This window comes from Mandrillus leucophaeus, unplaced genomic scaffold, assembly GCF_000951045.1.
Source record: "Mandrillus leucophaeus isolate KB7577 unplaced genomic scaffold, Mleu.le_1.0 Scaffold208, whole genome shotgun sequence".
In the NCBI taxonomy this organism is placed as follows: domain Eukaryota; kingdom Metazoa; phylum Chordata; class Mammalia; order Primates; family Cercopithecidae; genus Mandrillus; species Mandrillus leucophaeus.
This window is the reverse complement of record NW_012102121.1, coordinates 1,979,127-1,994,305: the sequence shown is the minus strand read 5'-3', so window position 1 is coordinate 1,994,305 and position 15,179 is coordinate 1,979,127. Positions and strand designations below refer to the sequence as shown.

General features: G+C 41.0%; 1 protein-coding gene across 2 annotated transcripts in view; it reads left to right on the top strand.

Moving 5' to 3' along the window:
* The window catches only part of KIF24 (kinesin family member 24), an 82,501-nt gene that overhangs the window by 43,454 nt on the left and 23,868 nt on the right, over nucleotides 1–15,179 (top strand). For both annotated transcript variants that reach the window (XM_011980033.1, XM_011980032.1), the window contains 2 exons: nucleotides 3,466–3,681; nucleotides 7,131–7,218. In XM_011980033.1, the coding sequence (XP_011835423.1) occupies nucleotides 3,466–3,681; nucleotides 7,131–7,218 (304 nt within the window). The remainder of the gene's footprint in view (nucleotides 1–3,465; nucleotides 3,682–7,130; nucleotides 7,219–15,179) is intronic.

The window sequence follows — 15,179 nt, the reverse complement described above, 5'->3', positions numbered from 1 at the left end:
ATTAAATCACTTCATTATAGGTTTAATTTGAATTTCTCCAATGCCTAATGATACTATACTGAGCTTCTTTTCATGATTTTTTTTTTTTTTTTTTTGAGACAGAGTCTCGCTCTTTTGCCCAGGCTGAAGTGCAGTGGGGCGATCTCAGCTCACTGCAAGCTCCGCCTCCTAGGTTCACACCATTCTCCTGCCTCAGCCTCCCGAGTAGCTGGGACTACAGGCGACTGCCACCACGCCCGGCTAATTTTTTCTATTTTTCAATAGAGACGGGGTTTCACCTTGTTAGCCAGGATGGTCTCAATCTCCTGACCTTGTGATCCGCCCACCTCGACCTCCCAAAGTGCTGGGTGCTGGGATTGCAGGCGTGAGCCACCGTGCCCGGCCTTGTTTTTTTTTTTTTTTTTTTGAGATAGAGTCTCACTAACGCTCAGGCTGGAGTGCAGTGGTGCGATCTCAGCGCACTGCAACTTCCGCCTCCTGGGCTCAAGCGATTCTTGTGCCTCGGCCACCCTAGAAGCTGAGATTGTAGGCGTGTGCCACCACACCTGGCTAATTTTTGTATTTTTAATAGAGATGGGGTCTTGCCATATTGACCAGGCTGATCTCGAACTCCTGGCCTCAAGTGATCCCCCTCCCTCAGCCTCCCAAAGTGCTGGGATTGCAGATGTGATCCACCATGCCTGGCCCTTTTCATGTCCTTACTGACCATTTGGATATCTTCATTTGCCCATTTTTTTGTGTTTTGTTGTTTTGTAAAAGCTATTTAATTTTTAAAATTTTATTAGCAGGCTAAAAATGTGAAATATCTCTTAGGTTTAATTTCTTAGTAATGGCACCAAATCTAGGGAATACTTTTTGAGGAGTAAGTTTCTAAAATAAGTTAGAATTTGAATGTTAAGACTTTAGTAATAACAAGAGTTGCAATTTAAGTGTATCCATTCTTTAAAGTATAATAAGGTTTTTCACTCCTGTATTGCTTTTTGAAAAAGCTCATCCCTAAATTGTTCGGAAAGTAAGTAGATGTTATTCTTTCCTCTTACTCTGCTGGATCTTCCTTAATGTGTTCAAATTTTTCTCCTGTAATTCATTTCCTAACTCTGTCTCTGCCAGTGTATTTATAGTACCCACACTGCTGGGAGCCAGGGTTCAAAAGGCAAAGAGTAGCTGGTCTCTGCTCCAAGCAACTTTCATCTAATTAACTCTCATGTCTTGATTCTCACATTTCCATGGTTTCCTTGCTTTTGTCATTTTACTCTTTCTTTGTTTTCTACCTCGCTTCAAATCCTTTTTTGTGTACTCATCTCTCTGCCCACCTGCAGCCTCCCCCATCCCTGTCCATGCTGTAAATCAAAGAAAATAACCCAGGCAAGTCTCAATCATTGTAGATTTATTTGCCAAAGTTAACGTGTGCCCAGGAGACAGGTCTATACCTTTCTCCAAAGACGATTTTGAGGGCTTCATTTTTTAAAGGGTAAGATCTGAGAGCAAAAGTGGAAAAAATAATAAAAGGAAAAGGAAAAAAAATTAGAGGGGAAAGGGTGGATATTGGAGGAAGAGAAATATGTTTTAAATGTTTCAGTAGATAAAAAGACAAAACAGTTACATCCTTTCGAGTCTTTGATCAGTCTTTCACTGAATACTCAATTTTCATATTGGGGATTGGAGAAAATAGTCCTTCATGCTTTCACCTGTCTCAGTGAACTGCATTTTACATAAGATAACGTAGACAACAATAGGGCAGAGGAAGCAATCAAATATGCATTTATTTCAGGTGAGCAGAGGAATGACTTTGAGCTCTGTCCTATGTCCTCCACCTGTGAAAATAAGCTGTCAATTGACATTGCCAGGGTGAAATTCAACACAGCTGTTTTAGGGTAACGGTCATGGGCCCTCAAAGAATTTCCTAGTGGGCAAAATGTGAGGGAGATAGGTAGCTTTTTATCTTTGTAGCGATCTTATTTAGGAACCAAATGGGAGGCAGGTTTGCGGGACCCAGTTCCCAGCTTGACTTTCCCGTTTGGCTTAGTGAGTTCGGGGTCCTGAGATTTATTTTCCTGTCACAATGCATAGACTTTTTTCTTGCTGCAAGCAGCTGTATTTATCAGTAATCCATGAGATTCATGTTTAAGAGTCTGCAACAGCTCTAAGATTATGTTCATTCTCTACTTAGCACTACGTGGGTGAATCCCACAATACTCAGATAATCTTGGTCTCCAACTCCTCATAAAACATACTGTGATTGACAGGCTGGTCTCCCAGCTCCGTTCTCCACCTCTTATTCTGCAATTCTTCACACTCACAGAGGGTGTGTACGCACACATGTACCCACATACAAGAGCAGCGATTCTCACTTAGAATCATAGGACATCAAGACTGGAAGGGATCTTAGAAACCAATCTACTAATACTTAGAAACTAATCTACTGATAAAAGTGAACTGAGGCACAGAGGAAAGTGAGGGGACTTGCCTAAGTTCATATGGTTAGTTAATGGTATGGGAGAAACCAGAGCCCAGGCTTTTTTTTTCCCCCTCAAGATTTGGTGTGCCTGCTGCCATATTTACTACTGTGGCCTCTGCTCACGCTATTCCTATTCCACAGTGGAAGCTCTCTGCTTTTCAGTTTCTGCTTTCAAGGCCCAGTCCAATTCCTACTCTTGTAAGTCCTTCCTCAAATACTTTGCTTACATCGATTTTGCCTTTATCTAAACTTACTTAATTATGAGTGGTCACTACCATCCTGCTTATCACATGATCTCCTATTATTTCTCATATTTAATTCTCTATTCTTTCACTAAATTTAACTTTCCAGATTAAGAATAGATCATCTCTAGGATCCTCTAAAGCACCTAGCATGGGGTAGGAACTCAGTAAATGCTTATTGGCTAAGTGGTTTCTTTAAAGCTCTTGTTTCTTTGTCTTCTAGAGTTGTTTCTCTTACTGGTTCTGTAAGAAAATTACTATAAGAAAGCTCAGGCTGGGCATGGTGGCTCACATCTGTAATCCCAGCACTTTGAGTGGCTGAGGTGGGCAGATCATTTGAGGTGAGGAGTTCTAGACCAACTTGGCCAACATGGTAAAACCGTATCTCTAGTGAAAATACAAAAATTAGCCAGGTGTGGTGGCGCGCACCTGTAGTTCCAGCTACTCAGGAGGCTGAGGCAGGAGAATCACTTGAATCCAGGAGACAGAGGTTGCAGTGAGCCGAGATCACACCATTGCACTCCAGCCTGGGTGACAGTGAGACTCCATTTAAAAAAAAAAAAGTTTTGTGTACTGGTTTGAGAATGTTTTTTTCCTCTTCCTGTGTTTTTATAATGTACAGTCCTCTTCTTAAAGGTTTATGTGTTTATAGCTGAATTTTCTCTAGGATTCTATGTTTGCATTTGACCTTTGTAATTAAAAATCTTTGGGTAAACTAATACTTCTCTTAATATGCATAAGTAATGCAAATTATCCTTTCCCCAGAGGCAATGCCACTTGCTTTGCTTATGGACAGACAGGTGCTGGAAAGACCTACACCATGATAGGAACTCATGAGAACCCAGGATTGTATGCTCTAGCTGCCAAAGATATCTTCAGGCAACTACAAGTGTCCCAGCCAAGAAAGCACCTCTTTGTGTGGATCAGCTTCTATGAAATTTACTGCGGACAGCTTTATGACCTCCTAAATAGAAGAAAAAGGTACTGAATATGAGTGGGAAGAGATAAATCTGTTAATCACTGTTTTAAGCCAGAGTCCTAGAGAATCACTGAATCATGGGCTTTAATGAGATGCTTTGGTACATTAGTGCCCTTTTGTGAAATGAGCCTCCTGCATCAGATATTTTCTAGCTGTCAATTCAGCTATAGGAAAATATAAGTTAGCTTTTCATTAATATGTTTAAAGCGTTCAATATTCTAATGTCTATCAAAAGACTTTGCTTTTTATTTTGGTCTATGAAGAAGGCCATAATTTCAGGAAGTCAGGAAATCAACATGTACTTAAACCCCTTCCTGTTCTTTTGACCTATTATTATACTGGAAAAACTATAAATAATGTTTTCCACTTTCTCTTGTTTTTCCTGTAAATACTCTTAGGGTAAACACAACAATAGTTTTCTGAAATCAGTAAGAAAAGAAAATCTTCTCATTAGAGTTTTAACCCTTGTTAGGCTTAAACTATTGCCCTCGAAACATAACATAGTAATTTAGAAATGTATTTAGTAACTCTACTTTTTAAACACCTCTTATATTTTTCTGGCTTGAAGTTTTGTTTAGGTTGAAACAGATGACTTAAACTGAGTAGGAGGCAAAACAAGTAGTGGAGGAAAAGGGAGAATAGGGAGGTTAAGAGGGAGTAGGGGAGGTGGAAGGATTAAAGGTTGTCGTAACAGAATTAACCAGATTTGAGACATTGGAGGAGTGAATTGAGGCTGAGCCTGCTGGAAGGCTAGGGAAACCTAATCAGCTTGAGAACTAGCCCCGCAACAAAGGTATCTAAGCCTCTATGGAGCTGTCCAAAAGGATGCACAAGTTTTGTGTGCTCCAAGCAAGCAGTGGAATGGGGAGTGGGGGAGCAGTTCCAGTTCAATAGGGAGACCATGATAGGGCAGGCCCCCATTGTAGAGAGTCACTAGGGTACTGAGTAGCATAACTGGAGAAGCTGGCGAGTGGGCTTAGGCAGGCCTCTCTCCTATAGACTATTCCAGTGAAAAGGGGACCTTCAGATATGCCACTTGAGATTGTATAGGTGTTCAGAGTTCAGTCCTGACAAAACAACTGCGAAATAAAAGAGGGTGCTACTCTGGGGATGCTTGAGGAAGAGTTGCCTTTCTTTTTTATTTTCTTGGTGTTGACGTCTCGAATTAGCTCAATCATAGCTTCTCCATCAAGCTCCAGTGCCCTCATTAGGAGCCCTTTCCAGTCAGAATGCCCACTTCCCTTAAAGAACAGTTGCCATAGAATAAAAGCCATTGTGCTGTGTGTCTGTGCGTGTGTATGTGTGTGTGTGTGTGTTGTTTGGGTGAAGGGAGGTTAGGATATCTAGCTCTTTCTGAACGCATTTCTTTAATGAATTGCCCAGATTATTTTATTGCCTTGTATATTTGCATTCTTCAGTTGTAGCAGGGGTAGGCATGTATTAACTCCTAGGTTTGATGCTTCTCTGAGGCTCACTAGGGAAGACCCATGCTTACTTTACAAGTGTCATGGCCTGTGGGGTTCATATATATATATCCATTTAATTGGCTAATGTAATCTATTTCCTACCTTTCTGGGGCTTCTGAAATGTTCTGGTCCATTGATGGTACCCTTTCCTGTTTATGCTGTTATGCTTTATCCTGTTGATTTTTTTTTTTTTTTTTTCTTTTTCTGAGGCAAGGTATTGCTCTGTCGCCCAGGCTGGAGTACAGTGGTGCCACCACAGCTCACTGCAGCCTCATCCACCTGGGCTGAAGTGATCCTCCCATCTCAGCCTCCCAGATAACTGGGACTACAGGTACATGCTACCATGCCCTGCTAATTTTTATTTTTTGTAGACACAGGGTCTCCCTATGTTACTTACCCAGGCTGTTCCCAAACTCCTGGGCTCAAACAATCCTCTTCTCTAGGCCTCCCAAAGTGTTAGGATTATAGGTTTCAGCCACTGTACCTGACCAATTTTTTAATAAGATTTATTTTCTGTAATAGTGGGGCTTTGACAAGGGTAGGCAAAAGTACATGTGTTCAGTCTGCCTCTTAAACTGGAAAACAAAGCTTGAGGATCTGAAAATTAATTCCTAGAAGTAGAGGATAAATTGTTTTTATACCCTTGCATAAAAACTGAAGTACGTTTTAGGCTGTCCCTGAGGAATCTTTCCGGGATGGGCTCAGAGATTAAGGCCTGGGAAATATGTTCAGGAATGACATCTGGGCTCTAAAAGTTAGATCTTCCTTTTTTTTTTTTTAAAACAGAGATGGGCTCTTGCTACGTTACGCAGGCTGTAACGTAGTGACTATTCACAGGCGCAATCATAGCGTACTACAGCCTCAAACTCCTGAGCTCAGGCAATCCTCCTGCCTCAGCCTCCTGAATAGCTGGGACTACAGACATGCACCACTGCACCCAACAGCTAGATTCTTTTACTACAGAAGGCTGACTGTTTTAATAGATTTGTTTTCAGAGAGATCATGGGCATTGGTGAGGCTGTTTTCCTCCAATCCTTCTGTAGAGATCTGGAAAATTGAGATGAAGCATAGACTGAGAAAAAAATTGTTTTTGAGAAAAACATTCTTGTATTTTAAATTATGAAGTGGAATTCCGTTCTTAACCCTAATCAGTATCTTGTTAAGGGGGAAAAATAATCTTAGAGTCTTTGATAGATTCAACACATGCCTCTCAGTGGATCTGGTTTAATGATGATGGTAGACCAAAACCATTTATTACCTTAAACGCAGACCTAAGGCATTCAGATGCAGCCCAGCTCTTCCTTGCTCCTTTATAAGGTGTATCAGGACTCTTTACATTGCAAATAAAAGAAAACCCCATGTATACTAGCTTAAGCATTTAGGGAAATCATTGGCTCAAATAACTGGAAAGCTTAGAGGACAGTCAAGCTTCAGCACTGGTTTACTCCAGCAACTCAGGGATGCAATAAGGACCCAGTTTATTTTCATCTCTTCATTCTGTCTTCTGTGTTACTAGTTTCATCCTGAAACCAACTCTCTTTGTAGATACAAAATGGCTTTCACTGCTTCCAGGGCCACAGGGCCATATGCTTTCACATCCAGGGACAAAGGGAGAGCATCACTTTACCAGGCATCTAACAACTAGAGACCAGGACTTTATTTTGATTGGACCAGCAGAGATCCCATATCCACCTCTGAACAAATCACAGTGTAGCCAGGCATACATCATCCACGGATTAGCATAGTTTAGATTATGTGCTCATTTTAATTGTAGCCAGAGATGTTGATTTATTTTACAGCAATCAACAACCAACCCTGAATCGAGCTGAGGTCAGGAAGGTGGGGTTGGGAGGAGGATAAGCATCCATCCCACTCAAACAGAAAACTGCTACTTAATAGCGGAATAGCGGAATGGTTTCTGGGGAGGCAAGAACAAAGTCTGTTTTAGTAGCACCATCATACCAACCACATTCTTGCATCTGCAGGCTCTTCGCAAGAGAAGATAGCAAGCACATGGTGCAGATAGTGGGACTGCAAGAGCTTCAGGTGGACAGTGTGGAGCTCCTCTTAGAGGTAATTAATTCTTCCTTCTTTATTACCCCACCACAACAGTATAAGTACAGGGGACCAATTCATTTTGCTACTAAGCAAGTACAGTGGACTTATATTTAGGCAAAAGGCAATGACAAGCACACCACTTCACATCTGTAAAATGTGAATCCTTTTCTGAAAGAATAGTTTGTTTCTCTATAGGGTTGATGTCACAATGCCACGGTTAGTGGGAGGTAGGGCATGTGGGAGAACCTAATTCACTGGAAGGGTACTACTGGGCCAGTTTCTTTCTTTTTTTGAGATGGAGTCACACTCTGTCACCCAACCTGGAGTGCAATGGCATAATCTCGGCTCACTGCAACCTCTGCCTCATGGGTTCAAGCAATTCTTCTGCCTCAGCCTCCCAAGAAGCTGAGATTACAGGCACCCACCACCACACCTGGCTAATTTTTTGTATTTTTAGTAGAGACGGGGTTTCAACATGTTGGCCAGGCTGGTCTCGAACTCCTGACCTCAGGTGATCCACCTGCCTCGACCTCCCAAAGTGCTGGGATTACAGCTGTGAGCCACCACGCCCAGCCTTATTGGGCCAGTTTCAAATGCTGCTCATGTGTTTCTCTATGGCAGTGGGCTCTAGGAAAAGCTGCTGGAGATAAATATTTGTACTTTAAATTATTTTTACTTTTTTTTTTTTTTTTTTTAGCAACAAAGGTCTTGCTCTGTTGCCCAGGCTGGAGTGTAGAGGTGTGATCATAGCTCACTGCAGCCTCCCACTTCAGCCTCCCAAGTAGCTGGGACTGCAGGCACATGCCACCAGACCTGGCTAATTTTTTAAAATTTTTTGTAGAGATGGTGTCTTGCTATGTCACCCAGGGTGGTCTCGAACTCCTGACCTCAAGCAGTCCTCTCACCTTGGCCTCTTAAAGTGCTAGAATTACAAGCGTGAGCCACTGCACCTGGCCCTTATTTTAAATAAGATTTTTAATAAGTAATGCTATCACATGAGTTCAAAATTCAGAAGTGAAAATACCGACTTCCATTTCCTTTTCCAGAGCAACAAATTTTATTAGTTTTTTGTGTGTCCTTCCAAAGGAATTTTTCACTCTGCTTCTTTTATTAAGTTACTCTTTTATTATAATAAAAGTCATACTTATCATTAAATTTAAACATTACAGAAATATGTAATACTTATTAAATTTAAACATTACAGGATAGTAAAGGCACCTCTAACTTACTATACATACCCCACTTCCCCTGTTCCCCACTGAGCTATCCACTGTCCACAGTAAAATATTTAATTTTTTTTCCTGTTCTGGGCATTTATTAATGTAAGTACAAATAGATTTCTGATGAACCTTCCTTTAATGCAGTGTTCCTCAACCCTGGCTTTACATTAGATTGTTTGGAGCCTTTTTTTCCTTACTTAAAAAATGATTTGGCTGGGCGTGGTGGCTCACGCCTGTAATCCCAGCACTTTGGGAGGCCGAGGCAGGTGGATCACGAGGTCAGGAGATCGAGATCATCCTGGCTAACACGGTGAAACTCCGTCTCTACTAAAAATACAAAAAATTAGCCGGGCGTGGTGGCAGGTGCCTATAGTCCCAGCTACTCGAGAGGCTGAGGCAGGAGAATGGCATGAACCTGGTAGGTGGAGCTTGCAGTGAGCCGAGATCGTGCCACTGCACTCCAGTCTGGGAGACACAGCAAGACTACGTCTCAAAAAAAAAAAAAAAAAAATGATTTAACCTCTTTTATTGTGAAAAATAGCACTATATGGAAAAATGCATAAAACCTAAGTATGTCCAGTGTAAAGAAACAAGCACCCTTGTAATCAGTTACTCAGATCAAGAAATAGAACATTGTAGCACGCTGCAAACCCCCCGTGTGACTTTGCAATAACACCCCCCTATTATCCTGATTTTTGTGCTAATCACTTTCTTGTTATTTGTTATAGTTTTACCACCTATGTATTTATCCCCAAACCATCTAACTTAGTTTTCATCTGTTTTTGAACTTTGCATGAGTAGAACTGCACTGTGTATTTTTTGGTGTTTTGTTTCTTTTGCTAAATGTTATGCTTTTCAGTTCCATTTAGGTTTTTGCATTTGGTTCTAGTTTTCTTCATTGCTATTTGCTATAGAGTGTTTTATCATAGGAATATACCACAATTTATTTATCTTTTCTCTTGTTAATAAACAACTGGGGTTGTTTCTATTTTAGAGTTATTTGGAACATTGCAGCTGTGAGTGTGCTTATACCTGTGAGTGTGCTTATACATGTATTTCTGTACAGAGCACATGGGTTCTCTAGGATATATACCTAGTTGTGAAATGATTAGGTCAGATGATATGCTTTTTTTTTTTTTTTTTCTGGAGACAGGGTCTTGCTCTATCCAGCCCAGGCTGGAGTCCAGTGGTGTGAACACATGGCTCACTGCAGCCTTGACCTCCTGGGCTCAAGCAATCCTCCTACCTCAGCTTCCCAAGTAGCTGGGACCACAAGCATATGCCACCACACTTGGCTAATATTTTCGTTCTTTGTAGAGACAGGGTCCTGTCATGTTGCCCAGGCTGGTCTCAAGCTCCTTGGCTCAAGCAATCCTCTCACCTCAGCCTCCCAAAGTGTTGGGATGACAGGCACAGTGGCCCATATTTTCAGCTACACTAAATGCTGCCAACTGTTTCCCAGAGTGGTGTGTATTCCTACAAGCAGTATACAGGCAATCCCGTTGCTCTTCATCCTGCAGACACTTTCAATTGATAGATATTTTGAATTTTTGCCAGTCTGCACGTGTTTAATTATATTTTATTGTGGTTTTAATTTGCATTTCCCTGATTAAGAATAAAATTGAATATTTTCTCATATTTTTAACTTGTAATTTGGAGTTCCTCTTTTGGGAATGCCAGTTTGGGTCTTTTCCTCATCTTGAGTTATCTGTCTTTTCCTTCCAATTTGTATATTCTGGATATGAGTCTTGTTGGTTATTTGTATGATAAGCATGTTGTCTCATTCTGTGACTTGTTTTCCCAGTTTCATCATAATGTCTTTTAATGCTTGCTTGTGTCCTCCTCAGGTCAATTAAATCAGAATCCTTCAGGAGTGGGGCCCGGGTGTGGGTATTCTTATTATTTTAAATTAAAATGTAGTTCATATACCATAACATTCACCTTTTTAAAAGTGTATGATCCACTGGGTTTCTTAATATAATTTTCTTATTGAAATATAATTCAGATACCATAATATTCATTCTTTTTTTATTTTTTATTTTTGAGATAGGGTCTCACTCCTGTTACCCAGGCTGGAGTGCAGTGGCGTGATTTCGGCTCACTGCAGCCTCAACCTCCCTGAGCTCAGGTGATCCTTCCCACCTCAGTCTCCTGAGTAGCTGGGACTACAGGTGTGTGCCACCACACCCGGCTAATTTTTTTGATATTTTTAGTAGAAATGGGGTTTCGCCATGTTGCACAGGCTGGTCTCAATCTCCTGGACACAAGCAATCCTCTCACCTTGACCTCCCAAAGTGCTAGGATTACAGGCATGAGCCACCACGTCCAGCCATAGTATTCTTTTTTTTTTAAGACCAGTGGATCAGAATAGAAAATATAGTATCTTTTCTCAGCAGTTTAGCATGTTCTATTCAAGGACAACCTATTAAATGAATTTTTGGAACAGGGAGATGGAGTAGGAGCTTGCTGTGTTCACTCCATGCATTGACTTGGTATTGCAAGACCTCCAGGAATGGTGCATCCTCCCTGAGGGATTTTTTTTTAAGTATACAATTCAGTGATTTTTTTAAAGTATATTGGTGAAGTTATACAACCATTGCCACTATCTAATTCCAGAAAACTTTTATCACCCCAAAATGAACTAATGCTAACTCCATTAGCAGTTACTCCCTATTTCTCCTGCCCCCAGTGCCTGGCAACCACTAATTTCTATCTCTGGATTTGCCAATTCTGCCCATATCATATAAACAGAATTATACAATATGCAACCTCTTGTCTCTGGCTCCTTTCACTTAGTTTATTTTCAGAGTTCATTCATGTTACAGCATGTATCAGGACTTCATTCCTTTTAGTGGCTGAATAATATTACATTGTTTGGATACCTCATTTTATTTATCCATTCGTCAGTTGATAGACATTTGGGTTGTTTCCACTTTTTGGTCATTATGAATAATGTTTCTGTGAACATTCATGTACAAAGGTTTTTGTGTGGACACATGTGTTCCATTTTCTTGGGTGTGTGCCTAGGAGTGAAATTGCTGGGCCATGCTTTTTTTTAGGAAATGCCACACTGTTTTCCAAAGTGATTTTGCCATTTTACACTCCCACCAGCAGTATAAGGATGGGTATTACTTTAAAAACTCCCCAGGTGATTCTAACATGCAGCCATTGCAGTCATTCTTCTAGTACATCCAACAAGCCTGGCTAGAGTAAAAGGGAAAGGACTAGAAGGATAGACCGGGCACTTGACAAGACTTAGCTTACTATAGCTTCATGGTACACTCCTCCAGGGAGAAGTGTCTGAGTCTTCAAGCTTAAGGGACCAGAGAAAGCAGTCAGGTTTGGCATTGTAGAAGTGCCTCCAACGAATGCCAAAGTTCAAACCTCTCTAGCTGATTCTACTCTTGTTCTTTCCTGCCTTCCTTTTCACTGTGTTCTAATAATAATTGCAAATGTTTAGTGAGCACTATCTACCAAATGACTTGTTAGAGGTTTTTGCAAATATTACCCCACTTAATCATCACAAAATCAAGGTAAATATTGTAAACTTCTCTAAGAGATGAAAATACTGAGGTTAAAATCAAGTGATAACCCAGAATCACATAGCTAACAACTGGCAGAGCAAGATTTCAGCTTGGATTGATCTCACTCTGAAGCTCTTTTCACTATATTATACTACCTATAATGTATAATTAGAAATAAGTTTTTCTTAAGAAATTAAGAGAGACCGAGTGTGGTGGCTCACGCCTGTAATTCCAGCACTTTGGGAGGCTGAGGCTGGAAGATCATTTGAGGTCAGGAGTTTGAAACCAGCCTGGCCAACATGGTGAAACCCCACCTCTACTAAAAATACGAAAATGAGCTGGGTGTGGTTGTGGGTGCCTGTAATCCCAGCTACTTGGGAGGCTGAGGCAGGAGAATTACTTGAGCCTGGAAGGCAGAGGTTGCAGTGACCAGAGATCACGCTGCTGCACTCCAGCCCCGGCAACAGAGTGAGACTCCATCTCAAGAAAAAAAAGAAGAGAAGAGAAAAGACACTGACTGAATTAATTCATACATTGATAACAATGTCTTCTGTTATCATTTGCTTAAAATTAGGTGTTTAAAGGACTGTTTAATCTTCAAATAACAGGGTTTGTGGAAAATTTTGTTGTTGCTTTTTCAAAATTAATACTTGGTACTTGGGTATGTGCAGTGGCATAGTGGCCCATCATTGGTATAGATCTTTTTATAAGTTTCTTTTTCCTGAAACAAATACTTTAGGTAAATTTTGCTTAAGGGATGAGACTTCACATTTGCGTTATTAAGATTCCTGGGTCCTGGGATCCAAAACCTGAGCATAGCGCCCAAGTGTGTCTGTTTTAGAGGGTCACCTAAGAGCCTCTTTCTAGTGATTGCAAAGGTAGGCACAGAACGAAAGTGTGTGGGACATGCTGAAGGGCTGCCCCAGAGCTGTGACCATTCTCCCCAGAGCTTCCTCTGCTGTGGAGTCCTAAGGAAATTGTTTCTCATACTCTGTTCCCTGTGGTCCTCTTGCCCCTACCTCCAGCCAGTCCCACATTTGGCCAGGAGTATCAGGTGAGTCTGGTCCTCAGGATTCCTTTGTCACTGAAAATTAGACCAATTAAAGGGGAAAGAAGCAAACACTAGGAAGAAGACTCTTCATTGCCTTTAGGCTGTAAATGCTGGCAGTCTGGTGTTGAGTCAACCCCTCCATCCTGAAGAGTTTATGGCACTGTTCTATTCTAAAGTATGGTTCCTAAGAAAAGCAGAAAAAAAGTTCCTTGTTAGTCAACATATTATTGCCATTGATACCCTCAGTCTGCAGTACATATGGGGTTGTACAAGGAGGAAGCCAGCTGAGATCAAGGTGGAAAGTTTATATAATTTATGGATACCTGACACAGTTATCCTCATAAATAAACATTTATTGACTTGAAACAACAGCACTTGCTAACTCAGGTGTCACATTTCACTCTCAGGTGTCACTGTTCATACTCGCTCAGGTATCACCCATGTGTTTGCTCAAGTGTCACCCTCAAGTGTCATCTTGGAGTGTTACCCTCTCAAATCACCCTCAGGATTACTCAGGCATGGCCTGCCTGCACAACTGGTAGCTTCATTATTCACATGGGATTGTCCTTCCTCCAGGAAGTTTCTCCTTCCAAGTGTATTTGATTTCTTGCCAACGCAGGCCCCAGAACTTCCTGCCTTTACAGAAGACTCACTGATTCATCACATTTCCCAGATTTGGAATCGAGATTTTGTCAGACAATGGGCATTTTTTCAGTTTTAGAGATTCATTGTTTTTTTAAGTCATTCCTATACCCATTTTATATAGTCAGAAGTATTCATTCCTAGGAATTTTGATAAACTTGTTTCATGTTTTATCATTGCCTTGGCTGTAATGGGCAGTCAGTTACAGTGCCATGTATCCCTGAGCATATCCTTTACCTGTCTGAGCGTGAAACATATAGATATTGATAGATGATTGGGTTGGATGATGGGGAGAAGGAAGTAAGATAACATACATAAAATTTATAGTATGATACTGGCTCAACTTTCCACATGTATTATTCTTATTAAGTCCCTGAATGATGTTTCCCAGCACCGCCACAGTTTTTTTTTTTTTTTTTTTTTTTTTTTTTTTTTTTTTTGTGACAGAGTCTCACTCTGTCACCTAGGCAGGAGTGCAGTGGTGCAATCACGGCTTACTGGAGCCTCAACCTCCTGGGCTCAAACGATCCTCCCACTTCAGCCTTCTGAGTAGCTAGGACCACAGGTGTGCACCACCACACCTGGCTAATTTTTTAAAAAAATTTTTGTAGATGTTGCCCAGATTGGTCTTGAACTTCTGGGCTCAAGTGATCCTCTACCTCAGCCTCCCAAAGTGCTGGGATTACAGGTGTGAGCCACCACACCAGGCCCAGTTTTCATTACTTCCTATTGTAGCAGATTCCCATTTTACTATTCACATAATATGTTCTCTCTAGAGAACTTAGATTTAGAAACTTGCCCAACAGAGTTTAGTTAGGGAAGGAGTTTGAGAAGGAGGAGGCAGTGAGAGGAAAAGGGGGCCTAGTAGTTTTAAAGGTGATTGCATTAATTTTGCTCACCTCCTAGACTTGCATTTCCCCCAAATAGATTCTCTCTTTCTCTTATCTGCTTCCTTCCTTTTCTTTTTTTTTTTTTTTTTTTTTTTGGTTTGCACTGGGGAGCCCATGATATTTCATGTTGATCTCTAAAGCTATATTTTTCCATGAAGCTCTGATTGTTTCACATTTATGAAAAAAAGAAATAGTTTAAGTTTTAGAAGTTTAAACGAAGATGTTAGTTCTTTAGTGTCTTTTCTTTCTGTTTTGTTTTTGAGACGAAATTTTGCTCTCTTGTCCAGGCTGGAGTGCAGTGACATGATCTGGACTCACCGCAACCTCTGCCTCCCAGGTTCAAGGGATTCTCCTGCCTCAGCCTCCTGAGTAGCTGGGATTATAGGTGCCCACTACCCACACCTGGCTAATTTTTGTATTTTTAGTAAAGATGGAGTTTTACCATGTTGGTCTCTAACGCCCGACCTCAGGTGATCCACCTGCCTCAGCCTCCCTAAGTGCTGGGATTACAGGCATGAGCTACTGTGCCCGGCCCCTTTAGTATCTTTTCAAAAATTAATGTTTATTGAGAAGTTGCCATGTGCCAGTTGTGGTACTAAGTGCTTTAGTTATGTATTATCTTTTTTTTTAGCCTTAATAACCTGGGTAA